We start from the raw sequence: 19083 nt of genomic DNA, 5'->3' as shown, positions 1-19083 counted from the left end.
TCCCGCTAGGATACTTTGTTTGGGGGTCAGGATCCAACCCAGGATTCCACATTACATTTAGTTGTCATTAAACGTTATTAAATCTGGGAAGTATTTTTGTCTTTCATTACTTTGACATTTGTAAAGAGTTCTGACCAGAAATTTTTGTTTCTCTAAAGTTACTATACTTTTCCCTTTATAATTAATAAGTATCTAATAGGGAGATACTTTGAGATTCTTTAAATAACCTGTTTCTCATACTTTTGCCGATTAATTTTAGCATCTATTAATAATCATTGCCTATAATAATTATTACTATAATTTTTGCTAATTGGTGATTTTCTATTTCCATCTTCCTTTCTACATTTATTCACTGAAATTATATTAGAATATAAGGAATTATTCCTACTTCTCTATTTATTTATTTACCAAATATTTGTTTATATCAGTATGGATTAATGTTTAATTATTTATTCCATGGGTTATAATAGTTCACAATCATTATTTATTTCTTTGCTCAAATTATCCCAGGTTTGGACAGTTGGAGCCTCTTATTCCATTCTACAATGTCAGACTTCATTCTAGCCTTCTCTCTTTCCTTTCCTTTCTCCAACAGTGAGAAAACTGGCTCTCATTAGACACAACATATTTAATTATTTGCTAAAGAATAGTATTGTATACACATAAAGTAGTTTCAGAATTGTTAACCAGTATCTGCGAAAAACAAATATTAATATATAGTTTTGTAAGCTATCTCAAATTCTTTTTGAATGAAGACAGGGAAGGAATCAAAATAGGTAGGGGAGGGGAGGGGAGGGAAGGGAGGAAGGAGGGAGGGAGGGAGGGATGAAGGGAAGGAAGGGGGGATGAGGGGGAGGGGAGGGAGCGAAGGAGGGAGAGAGGGAGGAAAGGAGTGAGAGAGGAAGGGGAGGGAGGGAGAAAAGGGAGGGGAGGGAGGAGAAGGAGGGAAACACTAAGTGTTAAAATCTAGAAATTTCACTATGACATATAAAAAATATATACTAACATATATTAATACCAATTTTACCCATATTATATAACTTAGTAACTATTATACCCACACTATATATTTATAAGAATGAATTTTATACCCTTTTCCTTATATAGTTTGGTTAGAATAGGTCTCAAACCAGCAGTGTTGTTCACCCATTCGATAATCCCACATTCGTCATTCAGTGGAATAACTGCATATGTTCGAATATGAAGTTCTCTTCTACGAGACTCTGCATCTTTTCTTAAGCACTGTTAAAAAATACACATAAATTTAAAAACAAGATACAATTAAAAATTTCTAAATGTTGTATCGAATATATCTAAAGATTGTTCATTTCATAACAAAAGAATGACTATGAAGGCTTACTATGTGGTATATATGCATAATTCTTCTGAATGATAGGGAAGGACACTACTGAGACAGTATCTCTATTTCCAAATTATTAAAAATGTCCCAGGTAGGTCCTTCTTTTTAATTATTCACTATTAATGTGACAAGAATATTGTGTTTAAAATATTTAAGTTGTATATTTAACAATGACAAAATCCTACAGTTTATTTTCTATTGCTTTACAAGTATTATGAAACATTAAGTCCTTAGGCACAGAGTCTGCTATTTAATTTTAATTATTTCTAAAATACATAAACGAAAGAGCGTGAGTTCTATGACATCCTCAAAATGCATTCCTTCTCTTTCGGTTTATCACAACCTTATTTCAAAAGCTATCCCTTAGCAAAAGAAAGCCTTACATATTTCATCTGATTGATCCTGATATATTAGGTAAAAAGAAACAGTATTATGTTTAATTCTAGACCTGCATGAAGTAAGCAACTAAGCATATATCTATAATTGTAACCTATACAATTCAAAAGCACAATCACTGACCAAAAATACATTTAACATTTTAGGAAACAGGTTCCATAACTACCAGGAAAACAGTATGGCATTAGAATCTCATATATTGTAAGATCAGTGTGTGGTCTCCAAAACTAACAGTTTTTTTACAATCAGGCTATTTTATTTTACCATGTTCATGAGAGAAAATGTAACAAAATACTTTAATTAAAGTCACAAAGCTGATTAATGTAAATTTATAAACTAAAGTCAGGCCACTTGATACTCAAGTAAATTCGATACTCAGAAAAATACTCAGGAAGTTTTGGAAAGAATTTACTAATGGTTTACTAGTTAGTGAATTAAGTTACCATTTTACCAAAAAAGACTTTGTTGTCATTGCTGAGACAGAATCTCACTCTGTCACCCAGGCTGGAGTGCAGTCTGGGCTCATTGCAACCTCCGACTCCCAGGCTCAAGCAATTCTCATGCCTCAGTCTCCCAAGTAGCTGGGAACACAGCCGTGCACCAACATGCCTGGCTAATTTTTGTATTTTTAGTAGAGACAGGTTTTTGCCATGTTGGCCATGCTGGACTAGAGCTACTGGCCTCAAGTGATCTGCCTGCCTCAGCCTCCCAAAGTGCTGAGATTATAGGTGTAAGCAACCACACTCAGCCCAAACAATATTTTAAAATAAAAAATAATCCTGTTTTTCATATTGCTTTTGAGATAGTTTTTAATGTGGTATTAATTTTTAAATTACTTTTGGTTAAACCAAGCAGACTATAACTGTTCTTTTTTAAAAACACAAACTCATCTACTGCTATATCTTTTCTATGCTAAAGATCTATAACTTTAAAATATGGGAAGGGAATGAGAAGAAGGGAGAAAAAGCTTGTAGAAAAATAATCAAGTTTCATCTTTCCACAGTATTGTTCAATTTTTACCAACAGAAAAATAATACGCTATGCATTTACAAATACCTGGTTACAGAATAGTTCAAAATATATAAACCATACATTTATAATAAACCTTTGATAAGGGTCCTCATATCATCTTTGAGATATAAATCAAATAGCAACAGAACTGACAAAATGCTAATGATTACCTTTCATTCATCTGTTTATTTATCAGAGTCAGGGACTTGGCTCTGTTATCTGGGTTAGAGTGCAGTGGCATGATCATAGCTCACTGTAGCCTCAAACTCCTGGGCTCAAACAATCCTCCTGCCTCAGCCTCCCAAGTAGCTGGGACTAAAGGTATGTGCCACCAAGCCTGGATAATATTTTTAAAAAATATTTTGTAGACAGGGTTTCACTATGTAGGCCAAGCTGGTCTTGAACTCTTGGCTTCAAGTGATCCTCTTTCCCAGGCCACCCAAAGTGTTGGGATTATAGGTATGAGCCACTGTACCCAGCCTATTTATCTTTTGATAAATGTATCAACACAATAGCCAAAAGGCAGAAGCACCCAAATGTCCAATAATGGATAAATAGATAAATAAAATGTGGATGAAAAACAATAAACTTTATTTTCTTTATTTTATTTTATTTGGCTTTAAGAGGGAGGAAATTCTGACACATGCTATAATATGAATGAACTCTGAATAATGCCAAGTGATTTAAGCCAGTCATAAAAGGATAAATACGATACTTATGTTAGGTACCTCAAATGGTTATTCATAGAGACAAAATAATGGTTGCTGGAAGCTGAGGGGAAGGGAAATGGGAAGTTATTGTTTAATAGATACAGAGCTCCAATTTGGGAAGATGAAAAAAGTTCAGGAGGGGGATGGTGGTGATGGTGTATAACAATGTGAGTACTTAATGCCACTGAACAATATACATTAAAAATTATTATATGTTGTTTTATGTTATGTACATTTTATCTCAATACAAAAATTAAATGAAAATGAAAAAGACAGTATATTTCATTCCTGCTTTTTAAGAGTGATCTGTTTGCATACTAAAATGCCTATATCACAATGATAGTAATTATAGTAACTCTAAAATAAAAGCATTCTGCTTTTATAATAGTCAATAAATAAATAAATAAAATAAAGCAAACTATCTCCAAACCTTATTAATCAAGGAATTGAATTCCATTAGTCTACAATCCTTTCTCAGGTCGTCTTTTGGCTTACACATCATGATGTAGAACTTTCCATCTGACCCTTTTAAAGAAATTTTCTTTGGTTTCTGAAGAGAAGCGAGAATTTCCACCTAAAGGATGATAAGTTATATATGAATTAGGGCCAAAAATTTCTGTTTAAATGTCTATATATTATAAACCTTGAGTTACATTAAAAAATAAAAAGAATATTACAAGGTATATTGTGTAGTAAATTTGTATTTTTAAAATTTCTTTTAATTATCTATGAACTATGAAAAGAATGACTGTCTATGAACAGAAACACATTTTAACCCATTAGAAATAGCTATGCATAAAAAGATTCCTTCATTGCAATACAAGTACTTACATATTCAAATTTAGGCAGCCCCCTTCAAAGCAGTCAAAATGTTTAAAATTTTTTTTTTCTTTTGAGATGGAGTCTCCCTCTATTGCCCAGGCTGGAGTGCAGTGACACAATCTCGGCTCACTGCAACCTCTGCCTCCTGGATTCAAGCAATTCTCCTGCCTCAGCCTCCTGAGTAGCTGGGACTACAGGCGTGTGCCACGATGACTGGCTATTTTTTTTTTGTATTTTTAGTAGAGATGGAGTTTCAACATATTGGCCAGGCTGATCTCGAACTCCTGACCTCGTGATCTGCCTGCCTTGGCCTCCCAGAGTGCTAGTATTATAGGCAAGAGACACCGCACCGGCCTAAAAGATTTCTGAACCATCTTTTAAGGATCTTTCTGCAGAGCCTGAGACTGTTTTTCAATGTCTTTCATGTTCAGAAATGTTTATCAATTGAAAGTAATTTGATTTTTGCAAAAACAAAGTCTTCCAACATTCAGTGTACCCAATGAAGTAAATAAATAAGGTGAATGATGCTGCTTAAATTAAAAACAAAGCATAGGCTGGGTACAGTGGCTCATGTCTGTTATACTAACACTTGGGAAGGCTGAGCAGGAGGATGGCTTGAGCCTAGGCATTTGAGACTTGCCTAGGCAACATGACGAAACCCCGTATCTACAAGTAATTAAAAAATTAGCTAGGCATGGTGGTGTGCACCTGTAGTCCCAGCTACTCTGGAAGCTAAGATGGGTGGATTGCTCGAGTCTGAGAAGCAGAGTTTGCAGTGAGCCGAGATCACACCACTACACTCCAGCCTGGGCAACAGAATGAGACTCTGTTTAAAAAAAAAGAGAGAGAGAAGAAAAATCTAATTGTGAAAAAATAAAGGTTATATTCATACTTAAACAATAGGAGCATTTGAAAAATCAAAATATTAGGGTGAATGTGAATCCTGAATCAGAACTTTTTTTAATCACTGAATATTTTTGCCATCAGTACAAATGAGATTTACTTTTCTGTATTTCTAATTATTTTTTTCTTCACAAATAAGATTCATGTAAATTCTGTGAAATACACTTTTTATCTTAATTTGAAGTTTTAAAAACTAAATTTTAAAATCAAAGTCATATAAAACTCAAGTTTACCATATCATCAAATCCTGCAATATAGGCCCAATGTCCAGGAAATGGCTCATGGCTAGCACGGTTAGCATGGGTTCCCAGAATTGACGGAAGTGTAGGTATCATGACTGACTGCAGAGGAATGAGGATTTCACTAAATGTTGCTTCTTCTACCAGCTTTTTAAGCATTCTGAAATGAGTGCTCATGCTTAACGTGGAACTATTTCCATCAACCTGAAAAAATAAGGCGTGCATTTTAATTTTTTACCTTAAATTCAACTATAACAAAAATTTCACTATTACAATATCTTACTTACAAAGGTTCAGCAGTCTGTAGTTTTCTAAGTATATTCTAACTATCCCATAATAACCTCTATCATTTATCTCATTAATAATAGCACCTACATCATAGAATTGTTTAATGATTAAAGGAGAGAGTAGAGGCCTACAATCTATTACCAGATGTTAGACAATCCAAAGAATTTTGTAAATCAAACTCTCACTGAGAAACAGTTATGTGTTTAATTATGGGATGCTCCAACATGTTATCCTTAGTGGAAATATCAAATATTAAATATGCACTATTAAATATGTATTTACATTACCTTAAAAATCCTGAATTTCTAAGTGCAGCTTGCCACAAAGGTTTCCGATAAAGAACTGGAAACCTGTACATGTAAGGCACTTACAACAGTGTTAGTGTTTAATAAATGTTGGCCACCGTAACACTGTTTTTGATAATGTCAAGTGCATCAGAGGTCAAATGGGATTAATGGAGTTAAAAATGCAGATTATCCTTTTGAGATTATTGTTAAAGGAAAGGTGAGAAATAGTCTATATCTTTTCATCTATAAACACTGATGGACTCGGAATATTTGTCAAGTGAAGTCTAGCTATATACCTTATTAAAGAGCCTCTCTCTCCCTCCTTATAGCCATTCCCACTTCCCATTTTATCTTACCTACATATCCTTGGAGATTTTTCTCTAATTCTTTAGGTAGAATAGTGAGGTCACTCCTGTAACCATGTTCCTACTTTAGTCACAAATCTACTGAAAAAAGTACTTATTGCTCTAGATAACCATCTGCTTAGTTCCCTATAGGACTATGAGCACCTCAGGGGTAAGAACATATTTTATTCATCTTGTGTTCCTTTGCATAGTGCTTGTCTGCTCGTAGGCACTGAAATATATGAAAGAATGAAAAGCAAAACCCCAACCTTCTTCCCTATTACATAAGTGCAGTTTAATAATGTATATGAATTTTGAAAGTTTAAAATGTGATATAATCATAGAGAGTACTTTAAGTAACTTTGAATATTTTACATACTTATATTTTTACGGCTTATTTCATATTATCTACTAAAAATTTCTGATAACCATGAATAATCTATATCTTGGAAAATTCTTTTTTTTTTTTTTTTTTTTTTTTGAGACGGAGTTTCGCTCTTGTTACCCAGGCTGGAGTGCAATGGCAAGATCTCGGCTCACCGCAATCTCTGCCTCCTGGGTTCAGGCAATTCTCCTGCCTCAGCCTCCCGAGCAGCTGGGATTACAGGCACGCACTACCATGCCCAGCTAATTTTTTGTAATTTTAGTAGAGACGGGGTTTCACCATGTTGACCAAGATGGTCTCGATCTGCTGACCTCGTGATCCACCCGCCTCAGCCTCCCAAAGTGCTGGGACTACAGGCTTGAGCCACCGCGCCCGGCCCGGAAAATTCTTAATTTACAGTAAGAAGAACTTTTAGAAATATCAGAGGGTATTTGAACATATATTAGAAATATTAAAAACTGCTTTATTAAGATAAATCATACATAATTAAAATATATAATACATTTTGATATATGTATACATCTTATGTTAGAATTTTAATTAATCAAATGAAAAATAGCTCAAATTATATATAAGATTATAAGATATATATATATAAAATTACCCGACATCGGTTTAATAAGCAGTAAGATTATGATAGTACCGGTTTATTGCACAATTCTAGAAGCTTATCTGTTAGGCGAGTTGCATCTCCAACAAACTTCTCTAAGGACTTTTTCATATGAATGGCTTTATTTAGGATTTCCTTGCATCTGTTCACACGCATGGGATAAGAAGACTGTAATAAAAAAGAGTTAAATGCTATTTTATACAAGATTTTTAAAAGATAAAATTTTTGATGAACAAAAATCATCTTAAAAAGTATTCATGATGAGAGTTTATACTAATTTCCTGAAAATCTGTTTGGCAATGCTATCAAGAACCATACAAGTACTGCCACCCTATAACTTTGTGGATTATAAAGTTACAGGGATCTGCCCTGAAGAAACAATTAGAAATGAGAATAAACACAGACATATCTAGATGTGTTACAACAGCAAGAAAAATGGGAATAACCTTAATGATCAACTAAATAGTTAAATAAGTTATTGAAGGCTATTTTCTAGAATTTTATATATTAAAATTATATCTTCAAAGTATATTTAACAAATAGAAACAATCTTAAGTGAAAAATATGAAATTATATGGCAACATAATTAAATGTGTTAAAATATGCTAGAAAATATACAAATAAAATTATATCAAAATATTAATGAATGGTCCAAGGTGTGAATTTTTATTTTTGTTTTATGTCTCTGTATCTACATTCTCTAAAATATTTACTTATTAATATACTAACCAATATATGAATTCCAATTAATGATGCAATACAGGATTTTTTACTATTAATAATTCAGGTACTGGCAGGGCACAATTGCTCATGCCTATAATCCCAGCGCTTTGGGAGGCCAAAGCAGAAGGATCACTTGAGCCCAGGAGTTTGAGCACAGCCTAAGCAACACAGCAAGATCCCATTTCTACCAAAAAATCTAAAAATCAGGTGTACATAGTACCACACCCCTACCATCCCAGCTACTGGGAAGCTGAGGCAAGAGGATCACTTGAACCCAGGACTTCGAGGCTGCACTGAGCTAAGATCCCACCACTGCACAGTCTGGGCAACAGAGAAAGATCCTGTCTCTTAAGAAAAAAAAAAAATTCAGGTACTTTGGATTAAAATATTTGTGAAAACATAGGTAATAATTTTGCATTTAGCATGAACAGTTTACTACACTTCATAAAGAAAACATATGCTGAATTTGATCTTAAACATACTAATTACCTCATTTCATCTGGTTATATCAAATATTAAATTAAGATATAATGCTATAATTTTAAAACACATTTAAAATTACTAATCTAATATAGAAGAGAAACCCTGGAACTTGTATCTACATATTAGTATTACATAATCAATTTATATAAAATGGTAAAAGATCCTGGTGATTACCTTTGACACAGCTGTCATCATCCACATTGCTTGTTGAGGATAGGCTAGAAATACTTTGGCTATTATTTCCATCAAGACAACAAAAACTTCATCATGAGAATGACAAATTCGAGAGATCAATTGTGAAAAAGCCGTCAAAAATTGATACGGAGCTAAACAGTTTGTATGCTCTGTAATAACCTTGTTTATTTTACCCAAATCATTCCTCATTTGTACACGATCAGAGCGGCCAGCTGGGGGTAAAAAAAGTTTAAAAAACATTTAAGGAAAAAGAAAAATCAATATATCAGTTCATTTCACAGAAGAAAAATTTTGTTTTAAAAACAGCTTTAAAATACATTATTCCCATACCCAAGGCTAGATGAGTTGCCAATTTGTGAAAAGACAGTTGTCTCTGTCCGACTAGAAAAAATATTTAGAGCCATTTCAAACACCTAAGGGACATTAACTTTCACTATCCATTTTAATTTTTAGGGTAAATTATTTGGCTAAAACTTTTACTTTTAATATGTGTTAGATTCATCAAGAAATAATCAGATTTTTACTTGAAGCCCTGAATTATTAACTACTTTAAAAGTCTATGATTTGTCTTTCCTTTTTAACATTTAGTTTCTTACTCACACTTATATAACATCTTAATTATCAAATGCCTTCCAAGCTTTCAGGAATTTAGACTGTCCAGCCAATTCTGACTTTATACCGAAGTTGTAATTCCTAGTCCTTTAAAATTTTTATGTGAAGAGTTATACCTTTTTCCCATTCATATGCCTTTGTACCATAATCAAGCCATAGTGTTAACATTCGTGGCATTGACTGATATATGAACTGATTTCCATATTGTAGAGATCTGCAATTATATAGAAGAGGAACATTATTAGCATAGCTTTTTTATATAAATTAAAATTTAAAGATTCAAACAACTACATCAGTTATATATATCCTTTTCACAAAAATTATGGTATAAATATTTCTTCCTGTAAGTTATCTTTGACTCTTCTACTTTTTTATAGTCCTCATTTAGCTCTATATTCCCTGTACCAAAAACATGTACATACTATATGTTTCCACTTACAGTATATGTACAAATATACGTATACATATACAAATATACACATACATTGAACATATTGTATAATGTATAAATTCTGCTCTAATCAAAATCTATGAATACTTCTTTTAATCTTTCCTTAGGATCTATGTGCCTTCATTTGCATTCTTTGGCCATAAGCCTAGGTCAGGTCCAATCATTCAATTTATGGGAAATTATAATAATTTGGTCACCCTAATTCCACATTTCTTCCCTTCAATAAACTCCAGACTAATATTCTTGAAATTCTGGCTTTATCATGCTCTCCTTTCATTCAAAAATAGGAATCAATACCTATATGAATGATTCTGCCTGGGAGAAAATTAGTCGGATGTGGTGGTGTGCACCTGCAATTCCAGGTACTAAGAAGGCTAAGGCAGGAGAATCGCTTCAACCTGGGAGGTGGAGGTTGCAGTGAGCTGAGATCATCACGTCACTGCACTCCAGCCTAGGCGTCAGAGTGAGACTTCATCTCAAAAAAAAAAATATGTTTGTGTGTGTGTCTCCATAAAATTTAGGGTCTTCTGAAACTCTACAGTTGGAGACTCCGGGGATGAGGGTCTGGAACGGGAAGGATACCTAATTTGGTGCTGCTGAATTTTTAAAAAATATATGCTGTGGTATTACAATGCATACACTGGTTTTAGTTCACAGTTACTGGCTCCTAACTCCTTGTTAAAATGTCAGGGCACTTTAGGCCTCAGGAAACAGAATCTCTCTCTATAAGATTCTCTTGTCCTTCACTCACCAGCCCAAGGCAGGATTCTAATCTGACTGTGGGTCAAAAGATCCTCATTCCATTCTGGGCAGCATAGCTCACACCTGTAATCCCAGCACTTTGGGAGGCATCGGCAGCCAGATCACAAGGTCAAAAGTTTGAGACCAGCCTGACTAACATGGTGAAATGCTGTCTCTTTAAAAAAAAAAAAATTAGCCAGGTGTGGTGACGAGCACCTGTAATCCCAGCTACTCAGGAGGCTGAAGCAGGAGAATTGCTTGAACCTGGGAGGCAGAGGTTGCAGTGAGCTGAGATCGAGCCACTGCACTCTGCCTGGGCGAGAGTGAGACTTTGTCTCAAAAAAAAAAAAAAAAAAAAAAAAAAATCCTCATTCCAGAGAGGATCCTGCCCCATACCCTAGAAGAAGGAATGCTATATAACTTGGCCAAGAAAAGTTTGAACACACAGGCCTTGCTGGGTTTACATTATGAGCTTTTTGTCCACTCACATTTGTACACGGTTGTCAATCATGCCCATGTAATAAAAGACTCCATTAAAAAACCCCACAGGACAGGGTTTGGAGAGCTTCCAGAGTTGAACACATGGAGGCTGACAGGAAGGTGATGAAGACCTCCTCCATGTGCCAGGAGGATGGCACATCCCATCTCCATAAAGACAGAAGCTCCTGTGCTGAAATCCTCCAGAACGTACCCTATGTATCTCTTCATCAGGCTGTTTATTTGTATTCTTTAAAATATCTTTCTTAATAAACCAGTAAACGTGTTTCCCTGAGTTCTGTGAGCTGCTCTAGCAAATTTATTGAACCCAAGAGGAGGTTGTGAGAACCCCATCTTGAAGCCAGTTAGTCAAACATTCTAGAGGCCCAGACTTGCAATGAGGGGAAGGAAGGGACGGTCTTGTGTGACCAAGTCCTCAACTTTTAAGGAATGACACTGTCTCTGGGTGGAGTGTCAGAACAGACTTGGAGAACACCAAGCTGGTGTCCACTGCTTGGTATATGCGGAAAAAAACCCCACATCTTTGGTCATGGAAGTCTTCTACTGTGTTGATGATTTTGTGTTGGCGTGAGAGCAGAGAAATAACATGGTTAGAGAGACTTTTTCCAAAACACATGCCTATCACTTTTAATGAAAAAATAACTTTTTTCATTTAAAAAATTAGTTCTTAAAGTGAAGAAAAAAGTTGCATAAAAAAAATTTACATCTTATCTAAGGTGATACACTGAATCAGTGATAAGCCAGAAAATAGCTAGAATATGCTAAGACATGTGGTAAGTTTCAATATTAATAGTCATCCTTACATATTTAATCTGCAAACATGCAGTTCTCACACTCACCTGCCAAAATGAAGAACTATATACCAAATGAGATCACCTTGCTTTTCCATTTTGTTGTCTGTGACCATGGGCATCAATTTGTCATAGTACTTGGCAAGGTAGAAATGCCCATCCTCCCATTCTGGCAGGCATGCAGTCACATCCTGTAAAAAAGAACACAGGATACTCACCTAAAGAAATCTCACACTATGCTGGGAAGTAAAGTATGAATAGATGATTAGGGATCAAAAATATGTGACCTTTATTTAGGCAAAACAAAGTCAAAAGCAGACTCAATTTTTGATATGGATAAGGAAGAGCCACCTTCTTACAAAGGCTTTTTCAGGAGGGCTGACTGGTTCTGGTGGGCTCTCCACTGTCCAGCATGAATAGTGTTGGAATAATTCACAACTTAGGAGAAGAAAACTCTATTTATATTACCACTTTAAAAGATATATCAAAGTAGTGTCTAGATGGATTAAAGTGGGATGTGTGTGTGTGTGTATGTGTATACACATATATCATGAAAGGCATTTAAAAAAAATCCCCAAAGCAGAAGTAATGTCAAATCTCTAAAGACGCTAGGACTTTAAAAAGCATAAAAATTATGTTAAAATAAAAATCAGGTATACTGGTTTTCTCCAAGATCTCTCACAAGTTACTGCCTTTTCTCTCAACTCCTTCAGAAGGCGGCTTCTAGAAAGAATTTCTCTACCTCACATTCATTCCTAAAACTATTTTTTTTCAGCTTCAGTCTTTATCACTTCACTAAGGAGCTCCTTAAATCCAAGAGATATTTTACAATCCTTTTATCATTTGAACTCTCTTCAATATCTGTTTCTATTGCCCGAGCCACTTCTTTCAAATGCTTTCATCCCTTGACTTCAGTCAGGCCACTATCTTCCAAGTTTTCTCCTCTCTTTCTGGCCACACTCAGTCTCCTTGGTTATTTCTTCTTGATGTTCCTGACCTAAACATTTGTGTGGTTTATTAATTTTTAATATTTTATATGAAATGTGATAGGAAATACATAGGATCACTGACCATTTTTTTAAACCAAGTTCTACTTTTAATCTAAACAAGTTTAAGAACATAGTTTAGACCAGAAACCTTAACTGAGATCCTGAGTTTCTACTGACTCTAATCTTGAGACTCTACAGACACAAACCTGCCTGGGAATAAAGGACAGAACGACATGATTAGATGTGTGGTACATGCTGGGTTCATTTACCTAACCAGCCACACAGGGCAAGGGCTGCCAGAAAAACATATTAGTCAATCTGGTCTTTCCTTCCTTTATTCCTTCCCATCTGTCTTCCTTTCTTCCTCCTCCCCTAACGTCCTTCCTCTTCCCACTCTCATTTCAGCTTAGATTTTAAATATTTATTTTGAAAAGTAAAATTCATAGAGAAAAATACACAAATTTTACATTTACAGCTTGATCAATTATTACAAAGTAATTACTTTTATATAAAAGCTCCTCCCTCCCTCTCTACTGCTCTTCTCTCTCTCCCCATTTTTAGTTAAGATTTTTAAGTTTTCTTTTGAAAAATAAAGTTTATATACAGAAACATACATGAATTTCATGTGTACAACTTGATCACTTATCACAAATTGATCATTCTCATACAAGAACTCCAGTTTTGTTTTGTCTGTTTTTGAACTTTTAAATAAACAGAATCATACTATAATAATTATTAGAGACAGGGTTTTGCTCTGTTGCTCTGGCTGAAGTGCAGTGACATGCTCATGATTCCGTGCAGCCTTGACCTCCTAGGCTCAAGGTGATCCTTCCTCCTTAGTCTATGGAGCAGCTGAGACTACAAGTATACACCACCATACCCAGCTACTTTTTGTATTTTTTGTAGAGATGGGGTTTTGCCATATTGCCCAAGCTGGTCTTGAACTCCTCAGCTCAAGCAATCCACCTGCCTCAATCTCCCAAAGTGCTGGGATTATAGGCATGAGCCACCATGTCTGGTTCTACATGTATTATTTTTTAACTGGCTTCTTTTATTCAACGTTACATTTGTGATATTAATCCAAGTTGCTGCAATATAAATTAGGTTTACCAAATAGTATTCCATTATAAGAATATGCTACAATGTATTTATCCACTCTATAACTGATTGCCATTTGGGTTACTTCCAATATAAAATCTACAAATAATAATGTTATAAACATTCTTATATATATCCTATGGGGACATGCTGGGTCATATTCTGGATATGAGCCTCTAATATATTGGAAATATCTTCTAATGTGTAGCTTGCTTCTAACTCACAATAGTATCTTCTGATAAACATAAATTATTGTTTATTTTATGGTTAATGATTTTGTTATGTTTACCTTCTGACCTAGATTAACAATCTACTTAAAGTTTACTTTTGTTTATGGTGGGAAGAAGGCATCAAGTTTGATTTTTTTTTTCTTATAAGATATCCAAGTGATACAATAACATTTATTGAAAAGACTATTTTGGTTATTCACAGTTTGCCCCTCCAGACAAATATATTTGCCACATTTAGCCTTTTCCACTCTGCTCAGTGCTCCAAGAAATTGAAATTGATGATTTATATCAATGGGCCTGTTTGCCCTCTGGCTTCCTGTCAAGTTCAATCAATGGAAGGCAGCAATAGATTAGAGGGTGAGGAGGAGAGTGAGGTTAAGGTCTTTATACTTGCTGGTTTCCTTCCTGCTGGACTGCAGTTGACAGTGGTTGTGTTTCATTACCTAAGGTTAAGTTCTGGTCCAACGGTCCTTTCCTACAAATTTAGCTCCCTTTACAGGTTTTGGTAAATGCTCTATCCTTTTGCTCCTTCAGGTCTAGAATAAGCAATGATTCTCTGTTGTTGCTAGCTATGGGGTAGTTTCACCATCCTTTGTTAATTTCCCTTAACCTAGTTTTTCATTAACTCTCCCCAGTTAGGTCTTTTGATTGGGACAACTATATTCTCCCTGCACCTGATCTCACACAATATAGTAAAGAGCATCTCAGACAGACTGGAGGAGACTAAGGAGATATGACAACTAATGCTATATGGGATTACAAATTCTAGACAGCAAAAGGACACTATTGGGAAAACTGGTGAAATGTGGTTGACAGATAGTTAACAGTGTTGTTTATCAATGTTAATTTCCCACTTCTGATACTATGGTAGTGTAAGACATTACAATTAGGGGAAACATGGCAAAGGGCAGATATGGGAATTCTCTACACTACTACCAACATTTTAAAAGTCAAAGATTATTTCAAAATAAAACTGAAAAAATTAAAGGTTACAGAAAAGCTTCTTGGTTATTCTTGGCTTTATGTTTCCACATAAATTTTAAATTCTAATTGTCAATTACCTGTCAGCATTTGATGAGTACTGCATTAAACACCTCGGTCAATTTACAGTGAAATAATTATGTTATTGAGTTTTCCCATTCATACATGTATTCTAGCTACCAATTTATTTAGGTCTTTTTTACTTCACTCACTAATGTTTTAATTTTTATTTTCTGGAGAGGTCTTATGTGCAATTTAATCCTAGGCATTACATATTTTTATTGCTATCCTAAATGATATCTTTAAAAATTTTTAGCTGGGCATGCATGGTGGCTCACACCTATAATCCCAGCACTTCGGGAGGCAGAGGTGGGAGGATCAGTTGAGGCCAGGGAGTTTGAGATCAGCCTTGGCAGAACAGCAAGACCCTGTCTCCACAAAATACAAAATTAGCTGGGTGTGGAAGTGTGTGCCTACAGTCCGAGGTACTTGAGAAGTTAAAGTGGGAGGATCACTTGAGCCCAGGAGGTAGAGGCTGCAGTGACCCATAATCATGCCATTGCACTCCAGCCTGGGTTGACAGCACAAGACCCTGTCTCAAAAATAAAATAAAATAAAATTTTAAATCAACTTTCTCAAGGCAGAACTTTCATACAATAAAATTTACACATTAAGTACAAATTGATAACTTTTGACAAACATATATATCCACGGAACCATCATTCCAGTCAAGAAAATGAACATTTCTAACTCTCTCTAAAGTTCTTATGGGCACCCACCCTTGCCATCACTCTCCTGCCAACTACCCAGGCAACTACTGATATAATTTCTATTCATATACATTAGTTGTACCTGTTCTAAAATGTCATATAAATGGAATCATACAAGCATGCTGTCTGTTATGTCCCTCTTCTTTCTTTCAGCATATCTGTGACATTCATCTACCTTGTTGCATGTACTAGTAGTTAATTTCTTCTTATTGTAGAGTAGTATTTCATTATACAACAATATCACAGTTTGTTTATCCATTGTTCTCAGAATGGCCAGCTGGTCTATTTCCAGTTTTTGTGACTAAAGCTACTATAAACAATTGTGTACAAGTCTTTTTACTGACATATGTAATTGTTTGTGTTGAATAAACACTTAAGAATGGAATGGAATATGGTAGATTTAAGTTAACTTTTTATATTCCCACCAGATGCATTTACTGCATTAATAAGTATTGCTAGTCTCTTAGACTTGAGCCAGTTTAGTGTGTAATGTGTTATATCATTGTGGTTTTAATTTGCATGTTCCTAATGACTAATGATGTTAAGCATCTTTTCATTTGCATTTTGGCTGTTTCCATGTATTCTTTACAAAGTGCCTATCCAAGACTTTTGCAGATCTTTATATATATTTTTTAATAGACAAAGTTTCACTCTGTAACTCAGGCTGGAGTGCAGTGGTGCAATCATAGCTAACCGTAGCCTTGAACTCCTAGGCTCATGTGATCCTCCTGCTTCAGTCTCCTAAATAGCTAAGAATATAGGCATTCATCACCATACCCAGCTAATTATTAAATATTTTTTGTAAAGACAGGTTCTCACGATATTACTTAGGCTGGTCTTGAACTCCTGGCTTCAAGTTAACCCTGGGCCTCGGCCTCCCAAAGCACTTGGATTACAGGCCTGAGCCACTGTCCCTGGCATCATAGATCTTTAAATTGTCTTACAAAGTTGTAGGGTTTTCTATAATTTAGATACATACCCTCTGTCATATATACATTGCAAGTATTTTCTCCCAGTCTATGGCTTATCTTTTCATTTTCTTAACTGTCTTTCTTAGAGAAGGTTTTAACTTTGATGAAAATCTAATTTATCAGGGTTTTTTTTAATGCTTGATGCTTCGTGTGACCTAAGAAAACCTCTGCCTAACCTAAGGTTGTAAAGATTTTCTTCTATTTCTTCATCTAGAAGTTTATAATTTTAGCTTCTCAGTTTAGATCTAAAATCCACTTTTTTTTTTTTTTTTTTTTTTTGAGACAGAGTCTTGTTTTGTGGCCAGGCACCAGGCTAGAATGCAGTGGCATGATCTCAGCTCACTGCAATCTCTGCCTCCCGGGTTCAAGCAATTCTCCTGCCTCAGCCTCCTGAGTAGCTGGGACTACAGACACATGCCACCACGCCCATCTGATTTTTATATTTTAGTAGAGACAGGGTTTCACTATATTGGCCAGGATGGTCTCAATCTCTTGACCTTGTGATCCGTCTGCCTCGGCCTCCCTAAGTGCTGGGATTACAGGTGTGAGCAACCTCACCTGTCCAATCCACTTTTTTTGAAGCAGTTTTATCTATGGTATGAGGTAGAGGTTGAAGATCATTTTTTTCCTCACAGATACCCAACTGTTCAAGCACTTTTTGCTTGTAAATGTTATGTTTTAAATTCCTTTCTTGCTGTCATACAGAAGTAAAATCATCAGGCAATCTTGTTTAACTCACTCAGTATTTTGAATAATTTATTTATAATCTTTTGAATTTTCTCTTTTCTCTTTTTTTTTTTTAAGACAGAGTTTCACTCCTCTTGCCCAGGCTGGAGTGCAATGGCTTGATCTTGGCTCACCGCAACCTCCACCTGCCAGGTTCAAATGATTCTCCTGCCTCAGCCTCCCCAAGTAGCTAGGATTACAAGCACGCACCACCATGCCCAGCTAATTTTGTATTTTTAGTAGAGATGGGGTTTCACCATATTGGTCACGCTGGTCTCAAACACCCGACCTCTCAGGTGATCCGCCCACCTCGGCCTCCCAAAGTGCTGGGATTACAAGCATGAGCCACCCTGCCTGGCTTGAATTTTCTACATATGTATTTATTCTTATCATCTTCAATTAATAAATTTCCCATTTTTTTTTTTTTACCAGTCCTTGTATCTTTTACTTCCTTTTTTATCTAAAAATTGCCATTTGGGTAATATTTTAAAATAATAGCTGTACTGGGATATAATTAATCTATTATAAAGTTCATACTTCTAAAGTTGTTTTTAGTATATTCTCAGAGTTGTGTAACCATCACCACTATCTAATTCCAGAACACTTTCATCACTCCAAAAAAAAAAACATTGTACCAATTAGCAGTTGCTTCCCAGTTCCAAGCCTCAGCCTCTGGTACTCATTAATCTACCTTCTGTCTCTATGGATTTGGTTATTCTAGCCGTTTCATGTAAGTGCAATAATGCAGTATGTGGCCCCTTGGATCTGCATGTCATTCTACAGTAGTCAGCCTCTATTCATTTCTCTGCTCATTTCTGTCTACATCATGTATAGGCAACCAGAACAAGAGAAGAGGCTACTCAGGCCTTTATCACAGGAAATTAGGGGTATATGCAGAGGAAACAGAACCTGAAAAGCTGGTAGTGTGAGGACATCTCTCTTCCTTAACCTTGGCTTTATACTGATGCAGAGATGAGAGAACTGGAATATGGGCTATCAAATTCTGCTGCTAAGTATTGGTGAGTTTTTGTGTGCCTCATAAATTGGTGTGCCTTACGAACTATAATAAATTCAGAAGATCTCTCCAACTGGGAAGGTGAAGCTTACCAAGTATGGTTTCAGAAACTGCCTCATTACACTGCCCTATATGATAATATAGTTTTTAATGTAAATCAAGATTAGTTTCTTAGGTGGCATGACAGCTTCTTGTAGGCAAGGAGCAGGAGCTGGACTCCTATTTGTCTTCATCAGAACACAGCACCTCCTGGATCTAAAGATTAGCACTGTCTGTGCCATTTGCTTTGGCTCTTGGGCCCATTTAGGTCTTTCTTGTATCTTTGAGTTCTCTCTCTTCTCATCATGCTCTTATTTTTGTTTATGTTCTTAAATTTATGGAGCCTATTTACAATACTTATTTTAAAATCCTTATCTTTAAATGTTATTATCTCTGTCATTTCTAGAACTATTCC

The 19083-nt window shown here is 35.4% G+C and overlaps 1 protein-coding gene across 5 annotated transcripts in view; it reads right to left on the bottom strand.

The window, feature by feature from the left end:
- Window positions 1-19083, bottom strand: part of ATR (ATR checkpoint kinase) — a 129499-nt gene that overhangs the window by 12589 nt on the left and 97827 nt on the right. For 4 of the 5 annotated variants that reach the window (XM_035278080.3, XM_035278081.3, XM_017965779.4 and 1 more), the window contains 7 exons: window positions 11898-12040; window positions 9485-9582; window positions 8736-8968; window positions 7389-7523; window positions 5436-5645; window positions 3908-4051; window positions 1092-1242 (listed from right to left, as the gene is read on the bottom strand). In XM_035278080.3, the coding sequence (XP_035133971.3) occupies window positions 1092-1242; window positions 3908-4051; window positions 5436-5645; window positions 7389-7523; window positions 8736-8968; window positions 9485-9582; window positions 11898-12040 (1114 nt within the window). Of the gene's footprint in view, window positions 1-1091; window positions 1243-3907; window positions 4052-5435; window positions 5646-7349; window positions 7524-8735; window positions 8969-9484; window positions 9583-11897; window positions 12041-19083 lie in introns of all 5 variants that reach the window. The other variant, XR_013528590.1, reaches the window with a different exon arrangement.

Source organism: Callithrix jacchus, chromosome 17, assembly GCF_049354715.1.
Source record: "Callithrix jacchus isolate 240 chromosome 17, calJac240_pri, whole genome shotgun sequence".
In the NCBI taxonomy this organism is placed as follows: domain Eukaryota; kingdom Metazoa; phylum Chordata; class Mammalia; order Primates; family Cebidae; genus Callithrix; species Callithrix jacchus.
Note: the sequence above shows the minus strand (reverse complement) of the source record. Positions and strands in the feature narration are given on the sequence as shown.